At 37.2% G+C, this 19558-nt stretch overlaps 1 protein-coding gene across 1 annotated transcript in view; it reads right to left on the reverse strand.

Annotated features, from left to right (window-relative positions):
- Positions 1 to 811: 811 nt before the first annotated feature.
- The window catches only part of LRP4 (LDL receptor related protein 4), a 123539-nt gene continuing 104792 nt past the window's right edge, over positions 812 to 19558 (reverse strand). The window contains exons 25-39 of the mRNA XM_058161972.1: positions 19196 to 19282; positions 18768 to 18939; positions 18482 to 18644; positions 16431 to 16656; positions 15813 to 16116; positions 15444 to 15662; positions 14910 to 15044; positions 14622 to 14730; positions 13218 to 13362; positions 12864 to 12977; positions 11992 to 12115; positions 11528 to 11595; positions 10893 to 10980; positions 9749 to 9890; positions 812 to 7271 (exon numbers count right to left, since the gene is read on the reverse strand). Of these exons, the coding sequence (XP_058017955.1) occupies positions 6939 to 7271; positions 9749 to 9890; positions 10893 to 10980; positions 11528 to 11595; positions 11992 to 12115; positions 12864 to 12977; positions 13218 to 13362; positions 14622 to 14730; positions 14910 to 15044; positions 15444 to 15662; positions 15813 to 16116; positions 16431 to 16656; positions 18482 to 18644; positions 18768 to 18939; positions 19196 to 19282 (2429 nt within the window). The 3' untranslated portion in view covers positions 812 to 6938. The remainder of the gene's footprint in view (positions 7272 to 9748; positions 9891 to 10892; positions 10981 to 11527; positions 11596 to 11991; positions 12116 to 12863; positions 12978 to 13217; positions 13363 to 14621; positions 14731 to 14909; positions 15045 to 15443; positions 15663 to 15812; positions 16117 to 16430; positions 16657 to 18481; positions 18645 to 18767; positions 18940 to 19195; positions 19283 to 19558) is intronic.

Genomic DNA, 19558 nt, shown 5'->3' on the forward strand with positions numbered 1-19558 from the left:
TATTCCCCACTCCTGGCCTTTCCATATTCTGTATAGTCCCGGTACAATGAAACCTGCTTTTTTTTAAACATGCAAGCAAAGAACCATGAATTAGGTAATGTTCAGTCAAAGCGTGCTAGCACAAGGGAAATTGATCCTTGCTTGTTTTACAAGTGAGATTAGAAGAGTTGGTGCCATTCCTTCAGTTTCCTGCTATGCTGACACTGTTTTGGGTAAAATGGAAGAGAAGGGCAAAGGATTTTGAAGAAGCAGGTAAAGTATACAATCAGAACGTGCAACGGAAAGCACCTTTATCTATGAAAAAGGATTCACATGCAATTTAGTACATATAGCTGGGATGAAAACACTATTGATCTCTGGTGAAACTTTTTCTTTTAACTAAATTCCTATACTCAGAACCACACATCCCTCTTTATGTCAGAAGAATGGCTTAATATTTCACAATTTTTTAATCAAATGAAATGGCCTCAATATTACTATATTTACTGCTACAAAGCTGCATGCCTGACTGCAATTTGCTTTTCTCATTCCTCAAGTGTAAAGAAGTTTTAATGGCTACAAAGATTGGAACCAACTAAAAATAAATATAGTTAAGATCTAGTTTCCCCCTTCTGCATGTAGGAGAATAGATATGTATGTTTTCTGAGGTTTTCACGGGTGTTTGTATGTAGGTCTTTGGTTATTCGGGTTTTCTCCCGCGTAAAATTGGAAGTGTCTTGGCGACGTTTCAACAAAGTCTCATTCGTCATCTTCAGGCTTCAGCTTCGTGCTTCTGGGAGCAGAATTTGCTCCCAGAAGCACAAAGCTGAAGCCTGAAGATGACGAATGAGACTTCATCGAAACGTCGCCAAGACACTTCCAATTTTACGCTGGAGAAAACCCGAATAACCAAAGACCTACATAGATATGTATATGTATACAAATACAATATAGCTAGCTAGCATAACTTGTTTCTTATTGTCCAATGGAAAAAGTTTTTCCCCAAACTATATAGACAAAGCAGATAATATGGCTATAAATGAGGTATTTTCTCAAGTCAAATAACATATCAGTGAAAAAGTTTTCAGAAGAGGAAAAAAATCAACTGGAAATCATGAAAATCATCGAAAAATGAAGCTACTGCAACTCCCCAAATTTACTGCCAGCTTTGGATATGCAGGCTGGAATTTCTGGGAACTGCAGTGTCAACATCTTTGGAGGACATCAGATTAAAAAAAGCTGAATTAGACATAATAATGGCTTTCACTTTCATTATTTCTCTTGTAATATTAATGTATTTGCTAAGTAGAGATTTTACAGAAAATCAGTTCCTGTGGGCTTAAAATTATTCTCACTGCTTCCACATTTCAATCCATAACCAAGATCCAAAAAGTAAGACAAATGTGGACAAGAGAATCCTTGCAGAGGAGTATGAAAATACATGGCTTAAACACCTTGCCAACTTGTCTTTTGAAAGTGCAGCATCTATTTTTTCATCAGTTTATCTGACAATGGGGATATAACATGAACCTCCTAATTTTCATCTATATTTTTAAATGTGTATCTGCAAATAGCAAAGGAATAGATATACTTCCTCAGGGTTTTACAGATGCATTTGATGCTAGGAAAGTATGAGAGTTGAAATTCAGTATGTCTGAATTATTATTATTTTTTGTAAGAAAACTCTGCAAAGATTTAATTTAAGCAACCACAATTGAGACCACTAACTGAAATGATCACTATGTGAAAAATCACACAGTTGTGACTGTGCTTAGGATTTTATTTCAGCTTTACTTTGCTTTAGAAAAATATGACTCCTGCGAGTCCCTTGGACAGCAAGGCGAACAAACAAATCAGTCCTAGAGGAGATCAACCCTGACTGCTCTTTAGAAGGCCAGATCCTGAAGATGAAACTGAAATACTCTGGCCACCTAATGAGAAGGAAGGACTCACTGGAGAAGAGCCTAATGCTGGGAACGATTGAGGGCAAAAGAAGAAGGGGACGGCAGAGAATGAGGTGGCTGGATGGAGTCACTGAAGCAGTAGGCATGAGTTTAAATGGACTCCAGAGGATGGTAGAGGACAGGAAGGCCTGGAGGAATGTTGCCCATGGGGTCAAGATGGGTCGGACACAACAAAGTATCTGCCTCACTGGTTTGATCTGGCATGATTGGTGTGCTCTGGGTCCCATCAATTAAACAATGACATCTATTGGTGCCTTGGAAGTGTGACCTCCACAGCAGCGCCTGGCTTCTGGAATAAAGTTCCCCCTGAGATTTAAACAGCTGCCACCTTGTGGTGTTTCGAAGAGCCTTAAAGACTTGCCTATTTATATTAGACTTTGGAGAGGATGACTGATGACCATTTTAAAATTTCTGTTCCTTTCTTGGTTTATTCTCTTCGCCATTGAATTACTTCTGTTGTGCTAATTTTGTATAGACGGTCCCCCCACTTCTGCGTTTTTAAATGTACAGTTGTAAGCCACCCAGAATCATTAGGAGTCAGGCAGCATATAAATTTAATAAATTATTTATTATCCAAATGGGTGAGGCCAAACTTGAGGTGGTTTCCGGAACTTGATTCACAAGGAAGTTGGGAAATAGGGCAACTTTTGTATCCCTTTCTTCCCATTCCTCTGTCCTTTGGAATGCTCACCCCAAAGCTGAAATAATTAGCAAGAAGAATGGATTATTATATTTCCATTCATTGAAAAAGGAGAGATTACTAGAGAGTAGGCAGGCACACACTGGGGAACACACATTGAAAGCAATGCACTAACTAGTTGTTTGCCTTGCTTCTCCTGTCTATGGAGATTCTCAATCATCCAGGTCATGGCTGTCTCAGAGCTACTTTTTTCAAGAGGCAATTGGACTAGAGATGCAGAAGTTTCTTGGATGAGAAGCAAAATGTCTTCAAAGAAAAACAAGAAAGTCCAGTTGCCTCTTGGGGAAAAAAAAGCACCTTTGGGACTTCCTTCTTCTGAGAGCCAGAATCCTCTTAGAGCCCAACAAAAGGCTTTAGCGAGAAATTAAGATCTTGTCATTTTCAAGCAGCAGCTACCAGCTGGCTGGAAGATTCTAATCAACTAATTAAAGTCACAGTGCTGAGCTTGTTAAGTTGTGGTTAGTACTATTTAGAGACTTGGGACAAAAGCAGCTCAGGAAGAGCTAAGAAGCTATATCTCTGCTCTATGAGGGCGCAAAAGGAAAAAAATGGATCAGGCAAACAACAATATGCTACCATGCTGAACAACGGTAATGGCAAATGTGACAGAGTGGGAGAGGAGATGCTGCAAATACAGGCATTGGTCACAAATTTTCATCACATAACTGAATAGTCGCTCTTCGAAGCAGTCCTAAATGATTTCTACCGATATATGGCAGATTGCAAAAGTCTGGATTCCCTTTTAATTAGTACTTTCCAACATCTTTATAAAAGATATTGGAATGGTCTTCCCAGGGGTGTTACATGCAGGCCACACCCACCATAGCTCCATGAATGGGAAAAACATCTCAAAATGTCACGTGACAGCAACGTGACGCGGCGAGTCTGACACCCGTGATCTTCACAATCCCCAGTCTTTAATACAATTGAAAATCTGTTGGAAGATTTCAAATGTACAGTATATGTAAGATAATTCAAGAACATTTCTGTGCTAAGATTTCTGCAAGAAAGGGGAAAATTTGAAAACTGAAAATAGACTCTTAGCTGGCTATCAGAAATATGTGAAACTATTATTTCTGTCACAGAATTACATTATTAGATACAAAGTTTGAGACTAATATTAACCACAGGTCAATTAAATGAGATCAAATTTAGCTCTTTCTGACCTATCCACTCTTCTTTAGATTGTATTTTTTGTGTATCACTAGAATGCCAGTTGGCCTAGAAAAAGTTTCATAACTTGATTTACTTTATGAAATTAGAAAATAACCATGATACATTTTGTTTTCAAAAAAAGAACTGCAGAAGGAAGGTGTACTTATTATATTCCAATGTATACCTATTATACCACCAAACAGACTTTCAAATCTAGATTGAACTGATGTATAGCAGATACAGGTAGTCTTTGCTTAATAACCACAATTGGGAGTAGCAATTCTATTGCTAAGCCATGCGGTCATTAAGGGAACAGACTTATCCCGATAGGAGGACATTACCACCAATTGAAATTTGTGACTTTATGTCTTCATTGACTGCTTATTGGAAGCTGATTGTGAAGCATGCAAATAGTGATCATGTGACCATGGGATGGTGTGATGGCTGTAAATGCCTGGTTGTGAAGTGCTCAAATGGTGATCACAATAGATGCTGAAACAGTTGTAAGCATAAGAATTGATCATAAAGTTATGTTTTTCTAAAATCTGACTTTGCCATTGTAACTTCAAACAGTTGCCAAACCGGGCAGTAATTAAGCAAGGTCTACCTCTAGAGTGATAAATCTGGAAAGTATAGTTCAATACATTGAGACCTTTGATGAGATTACATAAATCAGTCAACTTTCTTTTTCAGAAAGATTGTAATACAAAAATAGAAGCAATGTTAACTGTTCTACACAATAATCCATATTTAAGTGCTAGTAGCCTCTTAATCCCGCAGTCTAGAGTTCAGGTGCTTATAAAAATTAAGTAAATGTTTGCTTATCTGACTTTTAGTAAGATCTCTTTCTGAAGAGAATAGTCTTAGATACTTATGGAAAATAATGTTTTAGGTTGGGCTATGTTTCCCCTTCTACTCCCTATGAAGTTCAGAATTCAAAGAGATGAAGGTACAGAGAATATGGCACTTATTAAGTATCAGCATAGGAAGAGTCAGTTATGGAAATATAGCATAAAATAGACAATGCATGTCCATCTATGGAACTCCATCTTTAGAGTTTAAACACTAATTTATCATACACTAAAGCAATGGTCAATAAACATTCAAATCTGAACAGATAAGAGCCTGAAACTGAAAAGACAGTTCAATTAAACAACTTTCCCCAATTTCATGCCGCCCAGAAATATTGGACTTCATAAACTCACATCTGATCTTGCTGCTTAGAACTGGAAAATAAAATGGAAGGAATATACTACTTAAAACAGCTGAATGCATACACAACAGCAACCATCCTTGCAGCCATTATACAGCTGCTATGACCAAGCTCTGTATTGAAAGGATCCCTTTGAACATGATCAGGGAAACATTTTTCTGCATGTAGTATTATTCTAGATGATTTATCCAATGCTCGAGTGTGCAGATTGTTAAGTCAACTTGCTGATAACAGTATATGTTTGGAAAAGAACAGAAAGCTATATTTCTTTCAGTGGAAGAAATGATGTAATAAAGTTACAACATGCTGATTTTGAACAGAGGTAAAAAATAAACTTGCAGTGGTCCATGAATCCATTTGAATTTTTCCTGCCTTCCTGCTTGAACAATACACAGACCAAGAAAGCAGATGGATGACTAGTTTGGGCACAGGAAATTTGTGCTCTTCATCAAGACTAATGTCACAGGGACACAACCATTGTCCACGCATCTTTCACTGACCATGGGGGAGCAGCTGCAGAACTAGAATGAGACAATCACATTTTCCCAGAGAATACCTCATATGGTTAATAGTTCTAGATAGGACTTCCGTAGAACTTCTGTGTTGTCAAATAAAGTTTGGACAATGTGCAAAACAGTATTCTTTGCTGTGTAAGTCATCACCCACAGTGCATATTGTGAAATGGCAGTTTCTCAGCTTTTGAGTTTTTGTTATAGCATAGAATGAGTAATAGCATCATTTTTGATGTAGTTAAAAAGGATTTTTTTATATAAGCAAATTATTTGTAGTGTGCCATCTGTCACCTTAACTGCATTATTCCCTGTCCACATACATTATTTTTCAATTGCACGCACCCACTTTTTGACACCACATTTTGTCTGCTCAACTAATACAGCAAATATGAGAAAAAAGGTGCAGTTAAATTATTCCTTCCAGGATTTCTAAAGAGAAAAGACTGGCAAAAAATAAGTTAGAAGAAGACCCCTATTTTTCAACAGAAAATTGGAACTGGATTTTTGCTACACCCAATTTGTTCCAGATACTTAAACCTAATACACTGCTTTTGTGTTCCACACATATTTCAGCAGCACAGTTTTTCAGCAGTTGGCCCTGTGAACCAGGTAATAAGAATGATTAAATAATGTTGCACCAGAACTTCCCTTGCAGGTCAAAATTAAATGGAAGCCCAGTGAAAATGGGGAAAAAAACAGTTTATCCGGGAAACAGATTTGTAAGTTCTATCTATATTTTAAAAATGGTATTATGATGGATATCACAGGACCAATGACTGTTGCCAGCAACAGACTAAGACTTTACCTTCTTAAATTCCTCACATCCTATATTAGATGCAGCATTGGTTCCCCAGTTTGTAAAAACGGTGGTGATATTTTATTGTCCCTTGCAATTAAGTTTCAGATGTATTTGCTCTCCCTGTACAGAACCTGTGAAAGTGACCTGTTGTTGTATTCCCTTGCTCATTTCAGGCAGTTCAATTGGCTCTAACCCTTTCCTCTTAAAACAGAAGGAGTACAGTGCAAAATCCAGTTAGTGCCAATACCCTCTGAGAAAAAGTGACAGGTATCAATTATGGCTAAGTTCATAAAACTGGCCACTGAAGATTTGGTATCTTTGACCAGCTTATGCACAAACCCAGATGAAATCTGTGTCAGATTCAATTGAAAAAGAAACTGCTACTAGATTCAACATCACAGCTTCTAGGATGAAAGGACGTATAAATAAACATGATCTAGCAGTGAGTGAAAAGGGTCCCTTAGCTGTGTTCCATCTGCCTCAAAGGCACAGTCCAGCTCAAATGCTTCTGCAAAGGAAGTCTCTGGACTCCAAACTTTTTCGTTGAATAGAAGGCAGGATCCTATTTCATCAATGTGAAGGATGACAGTAGGAGGGACAAGTCTCTGCATATTCTTTAGACTTCACTTTCTGTTGAGGGTTTGCGCTGGTGCTTCCAGCCTGTGTCTGGAAGGGAGCCATGACATTCAGGAGTAGTGGCTGCAGTGATGCTGCTACATTCTGACTGCTCCTCTTTCAACAATTGCTCAGTTTCAGTGTCACCGAGTGAGCCAGAGCTGGCTTGGATAGAGACTGTGTCAGTCTTCATGCATACATGGTCGCGGAGAATACATCCCCGAGAGCTTCTTATCTGTTTAAGATCATCCCATTCAGATTCATCATTGGATAGGAGGCATATTCCTTCAACAATCTTGATCTTGTCCTTGGTGTAACTATGATCAGGACCAGTCTGCAAACAAATAATACCAAGACAGATGTACAGTCAAATATAAAAAGCAGAGTACTTTTAAAAGACCAATTCTTGTCACATGATTAAAGAAACAATGAACTATAACCTCCAACTCATGGGGCAGATATTCTTCCCAACAAATCATCATAGTCCCATCTAAACCAGACATTCCCATCTTGGTGCCCTTCAAGTATGAAGACTAGTGGAGTCAAGAAATATAGTTCCAAATATTGAAGACCGATTTGAATTAATTCAGATTTAACAATGTACTACAAACAAAACAACATATAGGGGAAAGTTGGTCTAAAGATGGGATTCTAAACAATGGTAGTAGGTTTCCAGGTGCAATTCAAAGTAATAGTCACCACCTATAAAGCCCACCATAACATAGGACCAGGCTATTTGCAGGATTGCCTTTCTCCCATTGTTTCTGCTCACCCCACCACAACTAGTAGAGAAAACGTGTTCTGGACCCCTTCCATTAAACAATGTAAACTTGTTGGACCAAATTGTACCTTTTCAGTAGCAGCACATGTCCTATGGAACAGAATCCCCACCTCCCAGAAACTTGGAAAGTGTTAGCTTTCTGCAAGACTTGACTGTTCCCACAGACATCTGGGATAGACTGGACGTGCTTTGTTGGTGGTGATGAGTGGAATCAAAGTTCCTTGGGTAGATTATGTGTGTGTGTGAGGGGGGGGGGAATGAATTTTAATCCTGTAAGCCATACCTAGAATCACTTAGGTGAGATAAGCATGTCCAGCCTGTAGCCTATGGGCCACACATGCACCCTTGGACGGTTAATAATGCAGCCCCACAAGATATAATAACAGTTATTTTAAAATAGAGGAAGCTTGTTATTTATATATAAATATATATATATATATATATATATATTTAATTGTATTATATATTTTATATGCTACCCAAGACAACTGCTGTTCAGCTAAATATAGCCCAGGCAAGTCAAAAGCTTGGATACACCTGGATTAAATGCAAACAAACAGTCTCTTAATCAGATTAACTAGTGATAGAAAAACTTTCCTTTGACTCTTAAAATGTAAATGATGAAGAAGCAAAGAATGAAACAAACTTACAAAAGCAAAATGTTACTAAGTTATGCAAAATATTCTTAATTTACAAATCTGAAAAAAGGAAGCACACATCTGAGAATGATTTATGGAAGGCAAACAAGTTTTACAGCATTTTAGAACACTATCAAATAGTAATGCATTGTTGTGAATTTCTCTAATATGTCACATTATGCAAGTATGAAATACTATCTAGCCTACCAACTTCTGAGAAATGCCTTTGCAAATTCAGTTTACTTAAGTGTTAGTAAAAGAAGCAATAAATATATGAAGGACAATAGTAAAAAGTACAAGCAAAAATCTTGTAACTGAAAAATTAGAAGAAATGACAAATGAGGACCTACTAGAAACAATGATAATAGCAAAATCCTATTAATATAAGTAATTATTAAACTAGGAATCAATACCAAAATAACAAGTGCAGATGTTTCCCATTACATACATCTTATGGAGACCCCTCCCTGTCCACAGTTCTGAGATTTGCGTCTAATCTCCAGTAGGGGAAGTATAGTAAAAATTAGAAATATTGGCAATATCTGATTTATGCAATACTAAAAATGTCCAAGGGAAAATCTTTATTGAAAATGAGAAGTACAATCCATAATTAATTTTAATATAAAAACAAATGGCACAAGGTATTATGTCTCCAAATCGAGCAAGATGCATAGGAAAGGAGAGAACTATTCAAGGTAAAGTAATTTTTCTCTAAATCATGCTTCACCTCTTTCAAAAGGCCTCTTTTTGGCTGATCACTTTTTGATTATGTGCTAGATGCAAATGTAAAAATAAAATTCAGGCAGTATAAAATGACATAACTAGGGCAATTATAAAAGAATTTCCTGTACTTCTTTCTAAGAACAGAAACAACAACAGTAGTTCAACAGCACAAAGCAGAAAGTTAGCCAAGCAGAAGAGAGCATTAGGCCACTTAACATAACAGAAACAAGGGAGGTGGAAGTTGCACAAACACAGAGCTATGATACCTGATATGAGGCTGTGGATGGTCAAAAGAGGAATGGTGAAAGGCTATCAGAGGGGTGAGAAAGATGCTGAGGAAGAAACAGAGGAGACTTCAGGAGATTTCGAAAGAAATCATGGCTAAACTCTTAAAACTATTATTGGTTTCCTTCAACCATAATATTAATGGGTAGCAAAGCACCAATAGACACAGATCAGCTGGACCAACTCAAAGTGGAAGATACACATTATAAAGTCCTATGATTAAAGCAGCAAAGACTGTAATTAATATAACTAAAACAAGACTTTCCAATTTTCTGACTGCCTAAGGCAGCTAAGGATTCCAATAATGCAAATAAATTACCCTACTGCAATTTTGTTTTTAATGCCACAGCAGATTAATATCAAGTTCTGAAAAGAGCTCTTTACCTCCTTCTTAAAGCAGAGCTGATTATATATGGCTGGCTTGGGAATTGTTTCAATCTTCACTTCTTGGGTAGATGTCCGATAAGAGGGATTACTGTAGGTCAGATTACTTAGATTAGGATCTGTGAATTTGGATTTCTTATGCCTGCAGGAACAATATGATGAAGAGAAAACATTTGTCTATTTATTAGATTCTGATCTACACATTTACTACTACCATGGAGATCTCCCTTCCTTTCATTTCCATATCAACAACACAGTAGACAGTTCAGAGTGAGAAGGTGTGACTAGTCCAAGGCCACTCTGCATCTCAATGCATTTCCTTAAAAACATTAGCTTTTGCAAATTCCTACAGACAACCCCTCATCCCTACACCAAAAACCCCTAGTGAAATTCATGGCAAAATAATGTACACTTCATCAGAGCTCTTCAGTTAATTGTATAGTCATTGTTACATCTGTTTAAAGGGACAAAGTGTATTTTGTTTCATCCTGGCAAAGCAATAAACAATACCATTCACAAACAAGGTAAATATCCATTCAAAAATGAAAGATTTAAACCAAAGCATGTTTACTATTCCATTATAACATAACATAACATAACATAACATCAGAGTTGGAAGGGACCTTGGAGGCCTTCTAGTCCAACCCCCTGCCCAGGCAGGAAACCCTATACCATCTCAGTCAGATGGTTATCCAACATTTTCTTAAAAATTTCCAGTGTTGGAGCATTCACAACTTCTGAAGGCAAGTCGTTCCACTTATTAATTGTTCTAACTGTCAGGAAATTTCTCCTTATAGACCTACTTAAAATTATCAGGCAGCATACATAGATACTAGAAATCCAGTCTGTTGAATGTGAATTCTGTTACCACTTATCCTTTACAGAAATATATGAAAAGGAAGGTTTTCTTACAAATTAAATTATGTAAATAAACAAGCAGCTGACCTTTATTGTCTAGCATTATCTTGCTTCTAAACTCCAGTTATCCTGTAAGAATACTGCACTGTCGCATCTAATTAGTTTTGCAGGGTAAAATGATACATTTTCTTATAATTTAAAGTACTGAATTCAAAGAAATCCTGGCATGTGCTTAAAGTATTCTGATACATTAATTCAGAAAGACTGAAGGAAGATATAGAATTACCTGTATATAATCACAGCACCAATCAGCAGCAGAATACTCAGTATACTGAGAAGACCTCCAGTGATGTAACTGACATGTAGCCCTTCTCCTGAAAGAAGATTAACAGTCAGATTAAGGGTGATGTTGTCATTCTACGACTATATATTTGAGGTAGTAAAAACCTGTGTGCCCTAGATCACGGGTGTCAAATTCGATCGTGTCACATGATGTATCGCGAGAAATCATGAGGATTTTTTTCCTTTGCAGAGCCAGGGTGAGCGTGGGCTGCATGTGACATATCCAGCCCATGGGCTGCCAATTTGTCACCCTTGCCCCACATGATTAAGCATTTATTTACATTTTATTACCTATTAGATTATGATGAACAGAACCAGATTAATATATGTGTCTGAAATTACTAGGTGATCTGCAGTCGTTTCATTCACTATTAGCATCTTAGTGCCCACTAAGATTTATTGAGCAAAAGAAAAAAAGAAAAGTTGCAAAATTAAACAGCTGATGTGCAAGATAGTGAACAAAATGTTAGTCTTTTGTCAACCTACATAATTTCATTCAATGGCTCCAACTTAACAGTTGATCATTTCTATTGTTCTTGAATCCCTGAAATGATGTGAAGACGAACATGAAAAACTCACCTGCAGTTGCCAATATTGCTTCATTTGCTCGGTTGCACAAACCTTGACCAACTTTCTTGTCAGAGCAGCTATATAACAACAAGAAAAAGTAGATGCTGAACTTCAAATGAAGCCATCTTCCTATTAGAAACTGTGTTAAATTGAACCAAGATAAAGCATAAAACTAGGTAAAAAGAATAACCTTTATAGTTATTCTAACTCTAAGTTATTGCTGCTGTTATTATGAGAAAAACCTTTTTTTAATATAGCACAATGAACTGTCACTATAAGAATGCAGTGCTATATCTGAATGGTTAGAATTATCAGATTAGCTATGATTCCTTATCATCTGATAGAGATATACAACATTATGATGTCCAAAATCTGGCAGTTTAAAAAGAAAGATAGATAGAGGACCCTATTTAAAAAAGAGATTGCAGCCCACATTTTCCCCTCAATCACTTTCAATAAACAGAACCACTCACTTTCTTTCTATTGTTTCCACAGAAATATGGGGCTTGGTTGTTGGAGTTTTAAATCTGTCAGTAGAAGTCTGGCTCCTTTTGCTTACATGAGTTGTCTCAGGATTTGGAGGCCCCATGGTAGGAACTAGACAGAAGAGAAAGGAAAATAACCTGAGATAAAGGAGACGATGAAGCCTGACCTTTTTATTTATGGAAATATAAACTTTTTCATTATTTATAGCAGAAGCGTATAAGATTCTTCTCATAATGCAATCTGTAGTGTTGTACTATGAGAACAAAAATGAGAAATAAGCACTTGTAGTTTGCCAGGCATCTAGAAGTGCAATGGAAAGCATATATAAGAAGGGTCTTATTTTATCTACCAAAGAATGTTCCTAAATTACATCTAATATTATGTGTAGGAAAATGTTTGAAGTCACTACACACAAATTACTAGCAAAATATAACAAACTCTTCTGAATGATACCATATTCTAAGATTAAAGAACTGAAGAAGGTATACATGGAATATCTGAAAGATAGAAGAATCCTCTCAAGGAAAAAATACAACATTTTAAAATAAAACTGAAAAAAAGACAAATAGTACTCTCTTGTCCCTAGGCCAGGGGTCTGCAAACTTGGCTCTTTTAAGACTTGTGGACTTCAATTCCCAGAGCTTTTTTGGTTGAGGAACTCTGGGAGTTGAAGTCCACAAGTCTAAAAAGAGCCAAGTTTGCAGACCCCTACCCTAGGCATTTGAATGCTTTACCAAAGAGGTTCTTTATAGCTGTAGCTTAATTTAAGAGAATGAAGCCATTTTTCTAAAGCAGCTTTTAGTAAGAGAAAACATGGGCTATGATTCATGCTGGGAGGTGTAGTATACAAACAACTTACTATTAAAACAAGGCCGTCCATCTGGTTCATCGGGACATGCACAAACAAAGTCAGAAGCCCTGGCAAAGCAGAGATGGGTACAGCCTCCATTATTCACTCCACAAATGTTTGTGCCTAGAAGATACAGACCAGATGTTTCACAAAATATATAGTTTTTTCCTCCCCAGCATAAAACTTCCAGTATTTTGATTATTACAGCCCCCAAATTCTCCAGCCACCTCTCATGGCCATGTCAGATCAGTTGATGAGAGTTCTAATCCAACCATCTGGATTGCAGAAGACTGGTTTAGAGAATACATCACTTATTAATCCGATACAATGAATTAATGAAGAAACCCAGATGACTGCATATACCTGTTTGCCTTTGAGGAGAAACCACAATAATATCCATAAGACCTTCTACATTGGCTAACACAGTCTCCTTATTACGACCAGAGTATTTGTCCACACGCTGAATAGATTTTGTTTGCCAGTCTGTCCAATACAGCCACCTATCCTGCTGCTCAGAAAACAGAAAAACACATGATTAAAATACTATGTAATAAGCAGAGAGGAATTAAATGGGATTGTGAAAATTTAAAACTTGTTCTTTTCTATATTTTTTTCAACATATTATATTTTTCAAGTAATACCTGGGAACTACATTAATATAAATTATTTTATTTACTCTCATTTTTTGTCACTGTGTTAAAGTCTCTTCTGAAATTATTTTTGATTAATTAAATTAAAAGAAAAAGCTTTAATTAATTTTTAACATTGTCTCTTTTTAAGTTTTATGTACAGTTTTTATGTTGATAATATTTTATTGTACACCGTCCAGAGTCTTTCTGTAAGGGAGATGGGCAGTTTTAAAAAATTATAAATATTAAAGAAGATGAATAAATTATCATTGGGAAGCATTGAAATAAAAAGTTACACCTTGCAAGAATTTACCTCTTTACTGCTGCAATTCACCCTACAATACTGAAATGTTTTAAAGCCCAATTTTTCATTTTCTTACTTAATTTATTCCATTTTGGTATACAGTGTTTGTAAATATTGTGTTAATATTTTAATAATAGGCATACCTAAATATTATAAACTGTTATATACTACTGAATTCTCTAAAACTATGGAAATTTCCTTTTGAAGTTTTGGAAGAATATGAAAAATCAGATGTGATTTACAAAAATTAATTGATAATCCTGAAAGCTGTTCAGATTTGTCAAAATTGTAACGTCTGCAAATATCTCCCATTTTCATCCCACAAATCTGATTATTGCTTCTGAGTGCTATTGCCAATGCTTCTAGGGCTAGTTTAAATAATAAACTTGATAAAGGATGACCCTGCTTAGTATCTCTGAAAATCATAATACAATCTGAATAATAGCTGTTTAGTCTTATCTGAACTTTAGTTGATCCATCAATATGTTCAATCACCTTACAAAAACTGGTACCAAATTTAAATTTCATTAATATTTGTTTTAAAAATTGGATTTTCAGAGAATCAAAAGCCTTAAGTACATCTAAGGAATCAATATTATTCCTTGACTCTTCTGTCATGAAGACACTTGTTTCCAACCATCCGCACATTAGTTGAACTACACTGCATTACCTCTCTTTAAATAATTATAGCATCGCTTAACAGGCTGATATTCAGGAGAAAGAAAAAAGATCCCTGTACAAACTTTGTCCACTGTGCCCAAAGTAAACAAACTATTTGCTTAGAAGTTAAGTTTCATTTCAGCATTCATACACACACCCCACCTTCCTTTGTACCTGTGTCAAGGCAAAGGGATGTGATACTTGACTGATCAACACTTGGCGCAATTTCCCATTAAGATCAGCACTTTCTATGCGGTCTAGATGAGCATCTACCCAATAAATCCTAGAAGGAGAGAAAGAATGGAAGTTAAACTAATATCTACTCCTGAAATGTTCTTTCTCTCAGTTACAATTTCTGATTCGAGAGCAGCCTGGGGACCTGTCTTAAAAAAAAGGGGAAGTTTTTTTTAAAACCACAACAGTCCTGCAGTCAATAGTTTTGAAATGCAAGGTTGTACTGACCTTCTGATGTCATAATCCAAAGTCAGTCCATTGGGCCAGCCTAAATCAGTATTGATCAATATCTTTCGTTCAGAACCATCTAGGTTTGCCCGTTCAATTTTAGCAATATGTCCCCAGTCAGTCCAGAAGAGGTATCTGGAAGAAAATAAACCAAATGGAAAATGTTACATGTCAGTCAGCTCTAAAAGATGGCCTGTCCACCAAAGAAATCCATTTGCCTGATGTCTGAAGGCAGACTTCTACTTTAGCCAATCCTCTTCCTTTTTCTTTCCTACTCATTCTATCCCTTCCTCAACCTGGCATCCTCCAAGTGTAACAGCTCCCTCCTCATAACATAACATAACTAGTGATAACATAACAGCTCCTTCCTGATAACATAACTAGTGAGAACAGTCCAAAATACCTTGAAGGTACCAGGTTGGGAAAGTTACTTACCTTTTTGGCTGATGCACCAACAGAAGAGAATATTTGTACCTAATGCAATAAATTATTTAAATAAATATTTTTGCTAATGCTGACTTTTCAGTCACTTACCCTTTTCTAGGAAAAACAGCAATTGCCCGTGGTTCATCCAGACTGTTATTTATCAGCACTTTCCTGCAGCTTCCATCCAGTCTTGCAACTTCAATTGTGTTGCGGCCAGTGTCTGTCCAATATAGATTTCGAGCTACCCAGTCCACAGACAAACCATCTGTTCTTTTTAGTCCTTGGCCAATAATAGTTTCCATATTACTGCCATCTAAATCTGCTCGCCTGGAAGAAGATATCATAGAGAATAAGAAGAACATTCTACCTAAATATTTTTCCATAAGGCAGATCCCTTTGACAAAGAACAGTTTGGGGAAAAAAAGATATGATTATGTAGCTAATTAACATACAATGAGGAATTTAGAAGATACCTACCTGATGACATCTAATATGACATCTGTGTAGTAAACCTTGCCATCTACACTGTCATAATCCAAGGAGATAACATTGTTCAGCTCTGGGACAGGGACATAAACATCAATGTGATCACTAGTATCTAGTGAGATTCTCCTGATGGAGCCCCGGCTAGAGAAGAGCAGGTAGGTTTCAGGAGAAGGATCGCAAGATCTTTCATCAATCTTCAGTTGAATTCCAGTAGGGCAGGCACATGAGAAGCCTTCAGGGTTTGGAAGACAGAGATCGGAGCAACCTCCATTTTTCATGCCACATTTGTTAGTACCTTAGGAGAAATGGATCATATCTGAGATTACCATCAAAAAGGCTAATATTAATTAAGTATAGCTTTCCTCAGGCTGATGCCCTCCAGATATAATTGAGCTTTTGATTTCATAACTCCCAGGCAAACAAGGCCTATGGAATTATGCTTGAACAGTAGGAATAAATAATGGAGTAAAATCTACACAAAATGTCTGGAGGCCAGATAAACATGCTGGTTGCTTTTTTTAAAAAAAAATACATGAATGATTTTTCAAGAATTAAAGCATGCCCATAAAAATTCATGAAGTCTGGCTTAAAAAAAATACTAAAACTTACCAAGTGGTCTCCCTCTGTCAATGCCCTGGATGTCCATTAATCCTGGAAGATTTGTTCTCACCAAGATGACATTAGCACCAGTGTTCTTATCAGCTCGGTGAATGCTTCTTGTTTGCCAATCAGTCCAATAGATGTAAGAATCTAATAAAGTTAGGCCATAAGGGTGCTGCACTGGGGAGAGCAGGGTGTGGCGGTTTGCACCATTCAGATCTGAAGCCTCAATACGCTGAAAAGGACAGAATGTTGGAATGTCAAGGAACTTCTGATTACGGGTTCAGAGGCCTCCAATAGATAGCAACTCTTCCTAAGATCCATGAAGCCAAGAATAGTATATGTAATCTAGATGCTTATTTCTAGCATTCTGCTAAAGTGTATTTCAATCTCACCCATAAAACAAAAGAGAAAAGAGAGGCCTAACCCAGAAGAAATGAAGTCAGCAAAGCATATCTTGACTCCCCAACTATGCTATGCAGTGAATCAACAACCATTGATTGGCTGGATTTCCACAACACTCTGGACCAGGCTAAAATAGGAGTCTACCCAGTTGTTAGCATGTTGTGTTGATCAGTCCATCTTATGTGTTTGGATCAGCAGGTTAAGAGAACATACTTTGCTATTCTGGGATTAGGATTTAATTTACTGTGTGAATCTAGCGATCAATAATGCTGTCATTTGGGTGCCTCATCAGGGCATATGTTTAAGAAAACAGTGAATTTTAGGGCTCCATTTCAACTTTGAAAAGAAAACATCCATGCCTTGTGAGACAGATATGTGAGTGAACTCATCATCCTAAATTTTTTTTCCTCAGAGACAATGTACATATATAAAAGATTGAACCAAGTCACAGAAAGATTCTAAGCTACCATATCTAGATTCTAAAATCTGACTCTCTTTGCTTCTTATCTGTAACTCATCAGACAGCAATACAGGTAGTTCTCAATTTGCGATCATTAATTTAATGATTATCCGGAATTATGATAGTCTCAGAAAGGATGCTTTACACCCCATAAACTGATACCCTCACAATCTGGTTGCTTGGTAACCTGTTCACACATGACTGATTTCTAAGCACACTGCAGGCATGTGATTGCCATTTGCAATCTTTTCTACAGCTTCCCCAGAAAGTCAATAGGGAAGCTGGCAGAAAATATTGCAACCTGCTGCTGTCTGCCAAGAGGACTCCCTCGTGTCTCTGGAAGCTGACTGAAAGAAGCTGCATCCCAAAGAGAGGTGAAATTCTTCAGCAGGGTGCAGAAACAGCTGGAATCCTGAAGATGTTGGCTCTGTTCTTTGGCTCTGCCAAAGGTGTTCCCAGAGGATTTTGGCTCTGTTTCTAAACCCCAATGAAGGAGTTCCTTCCATGTGCAGAGGGGAGCTGAACTCCTTCGGCAGGCAGCTTTTATAATCAGCCCCAGAGACAAGGGAGCCAAAGTCCAACCAGAGATTAAATAGCCAGTGTGGTAAGATAAAGAGCAGGTGGTGGGAATGCCCTGGGAGACATAGCACAGATCATGCACAAGTGTCTCTTCACTCAGAGCTGAAAATCCTGCTTAGATTTTGACAGGGGCCATTTTTAGCTCTTGAAGGGAGCCTCCTGGGTCTCCCCTATCACCTGAAGCATCCCCCTTACCTAGGACTCCATCTGCCTAACTACCTGCCCAATCATTTAACAATCACAATTGGATTGTGGTCATTGAGCAAAGCGGATGTCACATGACATCTCATTAAACTACTACTTCGCTCAACAACCAAGGTTCTGATCCCAACTGTGGTCATAAGTCAAGGACTACCTGTATACCAATATATTCAAGTGAAACAGAAGTTGAGACAATGTCAACCAATATGATGTTTAACCAATGAAGTTTGATTGGTTATGGGTGTCTTAGACATGCAAGTCATCGAATGATGTTAGAATCCCAGAGTGATGAACACGCATATATGTACAAATTTACTCTTAATCCCTAAGATCTCATACTCATCTTTACATTCCATTGCTTCACTCTGAGGCAACTTTCTACACCAAACATTTAAAATTGTCATGTCATTCTAACCTCAGTATGTGCATCAGCCCAAAATAGTTGTGATCCAGCTTTATCCACAGCCAGACCATTAGGCCATCCCAGGTTGTTGCTAATAAGCACCATGCGGTTAGAGCCATCCATCCCTGCTCGCTCCAGTTTAGCATTTTCACCCCAGTCTGTCCAATACATATACCTAAAGGAAAAGAAGGGGCAAATAAACTATCCATTGAAAAGTCAATATATTACTTATTGTCATGTTCTATTGTCCTCTGCAGACTTTCCTTTGAAAACAAGATAATCCATTGTTAGCACTCACCCCATTTCATGATATAATGCAATTGCCCGTGGGCTGTCCAGATTTTCCCATATCAAAACTTTTCTCATTGTCCCATCCAGGTTAGCTACTTCAATTCTGTTTGTTCCCGTATCAGTCCAATACACTTTGCGGCCAATAGCATCCACAGCTAATCCATCTGTGGTTTGCAATCCTACATCAAAAGAAATATTGTTATAGTGTCAGTAACATACACTACATTGTACAGTATACTATATATATTGTATATACTATTCTGTCTCCTCAAAATATCACTGGATGTTTGAGGCAACCTTTATATTAGAGCTTTAGGAATTGCATCAGGTGAAGATAATGCCCCCCCAAAAAAGTTCACTTCATTGTAAAGAATCCATATCATTGAAAGAACCTGGAGCAGATGTCTAATATTTACCAAACCAACTATTTATTACCTGTAGTAATAATATCTTCATACTGAGACCCATCCAGTGAAGCTCTGCTGATCTTCCTCAGTGTGCTGTCTGACCAATAAACCTTTCCTGTTGAGAAAACATAACAACATTAGTTTCATTTATTGAAATTAAATTCCCTTGTTAGTCCATAAATACGTAGGATTATTTTGGTGAAAAACAACATTGTAAAGTGTGTCTTCAGGTGCTTTTATGTCTTCAGTCTGTTATTTGTACTATTATTGCTAGAAAAAGAATTTCCAAAGATGGAGGAAAGTAAAGGAGAAAGTACATATCTCTATATTCCTCTATCAAGAAAAGCAAAAACAGCAGCAAATTTACTCTGCCCTGAACAATTCCACAACT

The sequence above is a fragment of the Ahaetulla prasina genome, chromosome 1 (assembly GCF_028640845.1).
Source record: "Ahaetulla prasina isolate Xishuangbanna chromosome 1, ASM2864084v1, whole genome shotgun sequence".
NCBI classification, from domain to species: domain Eukaryota; kingdom Metazoa; phylum Chordata; class Lepidosauria; order Squamata; family Colubridae; genus Ahaetulla; species Ahaetulla prasina.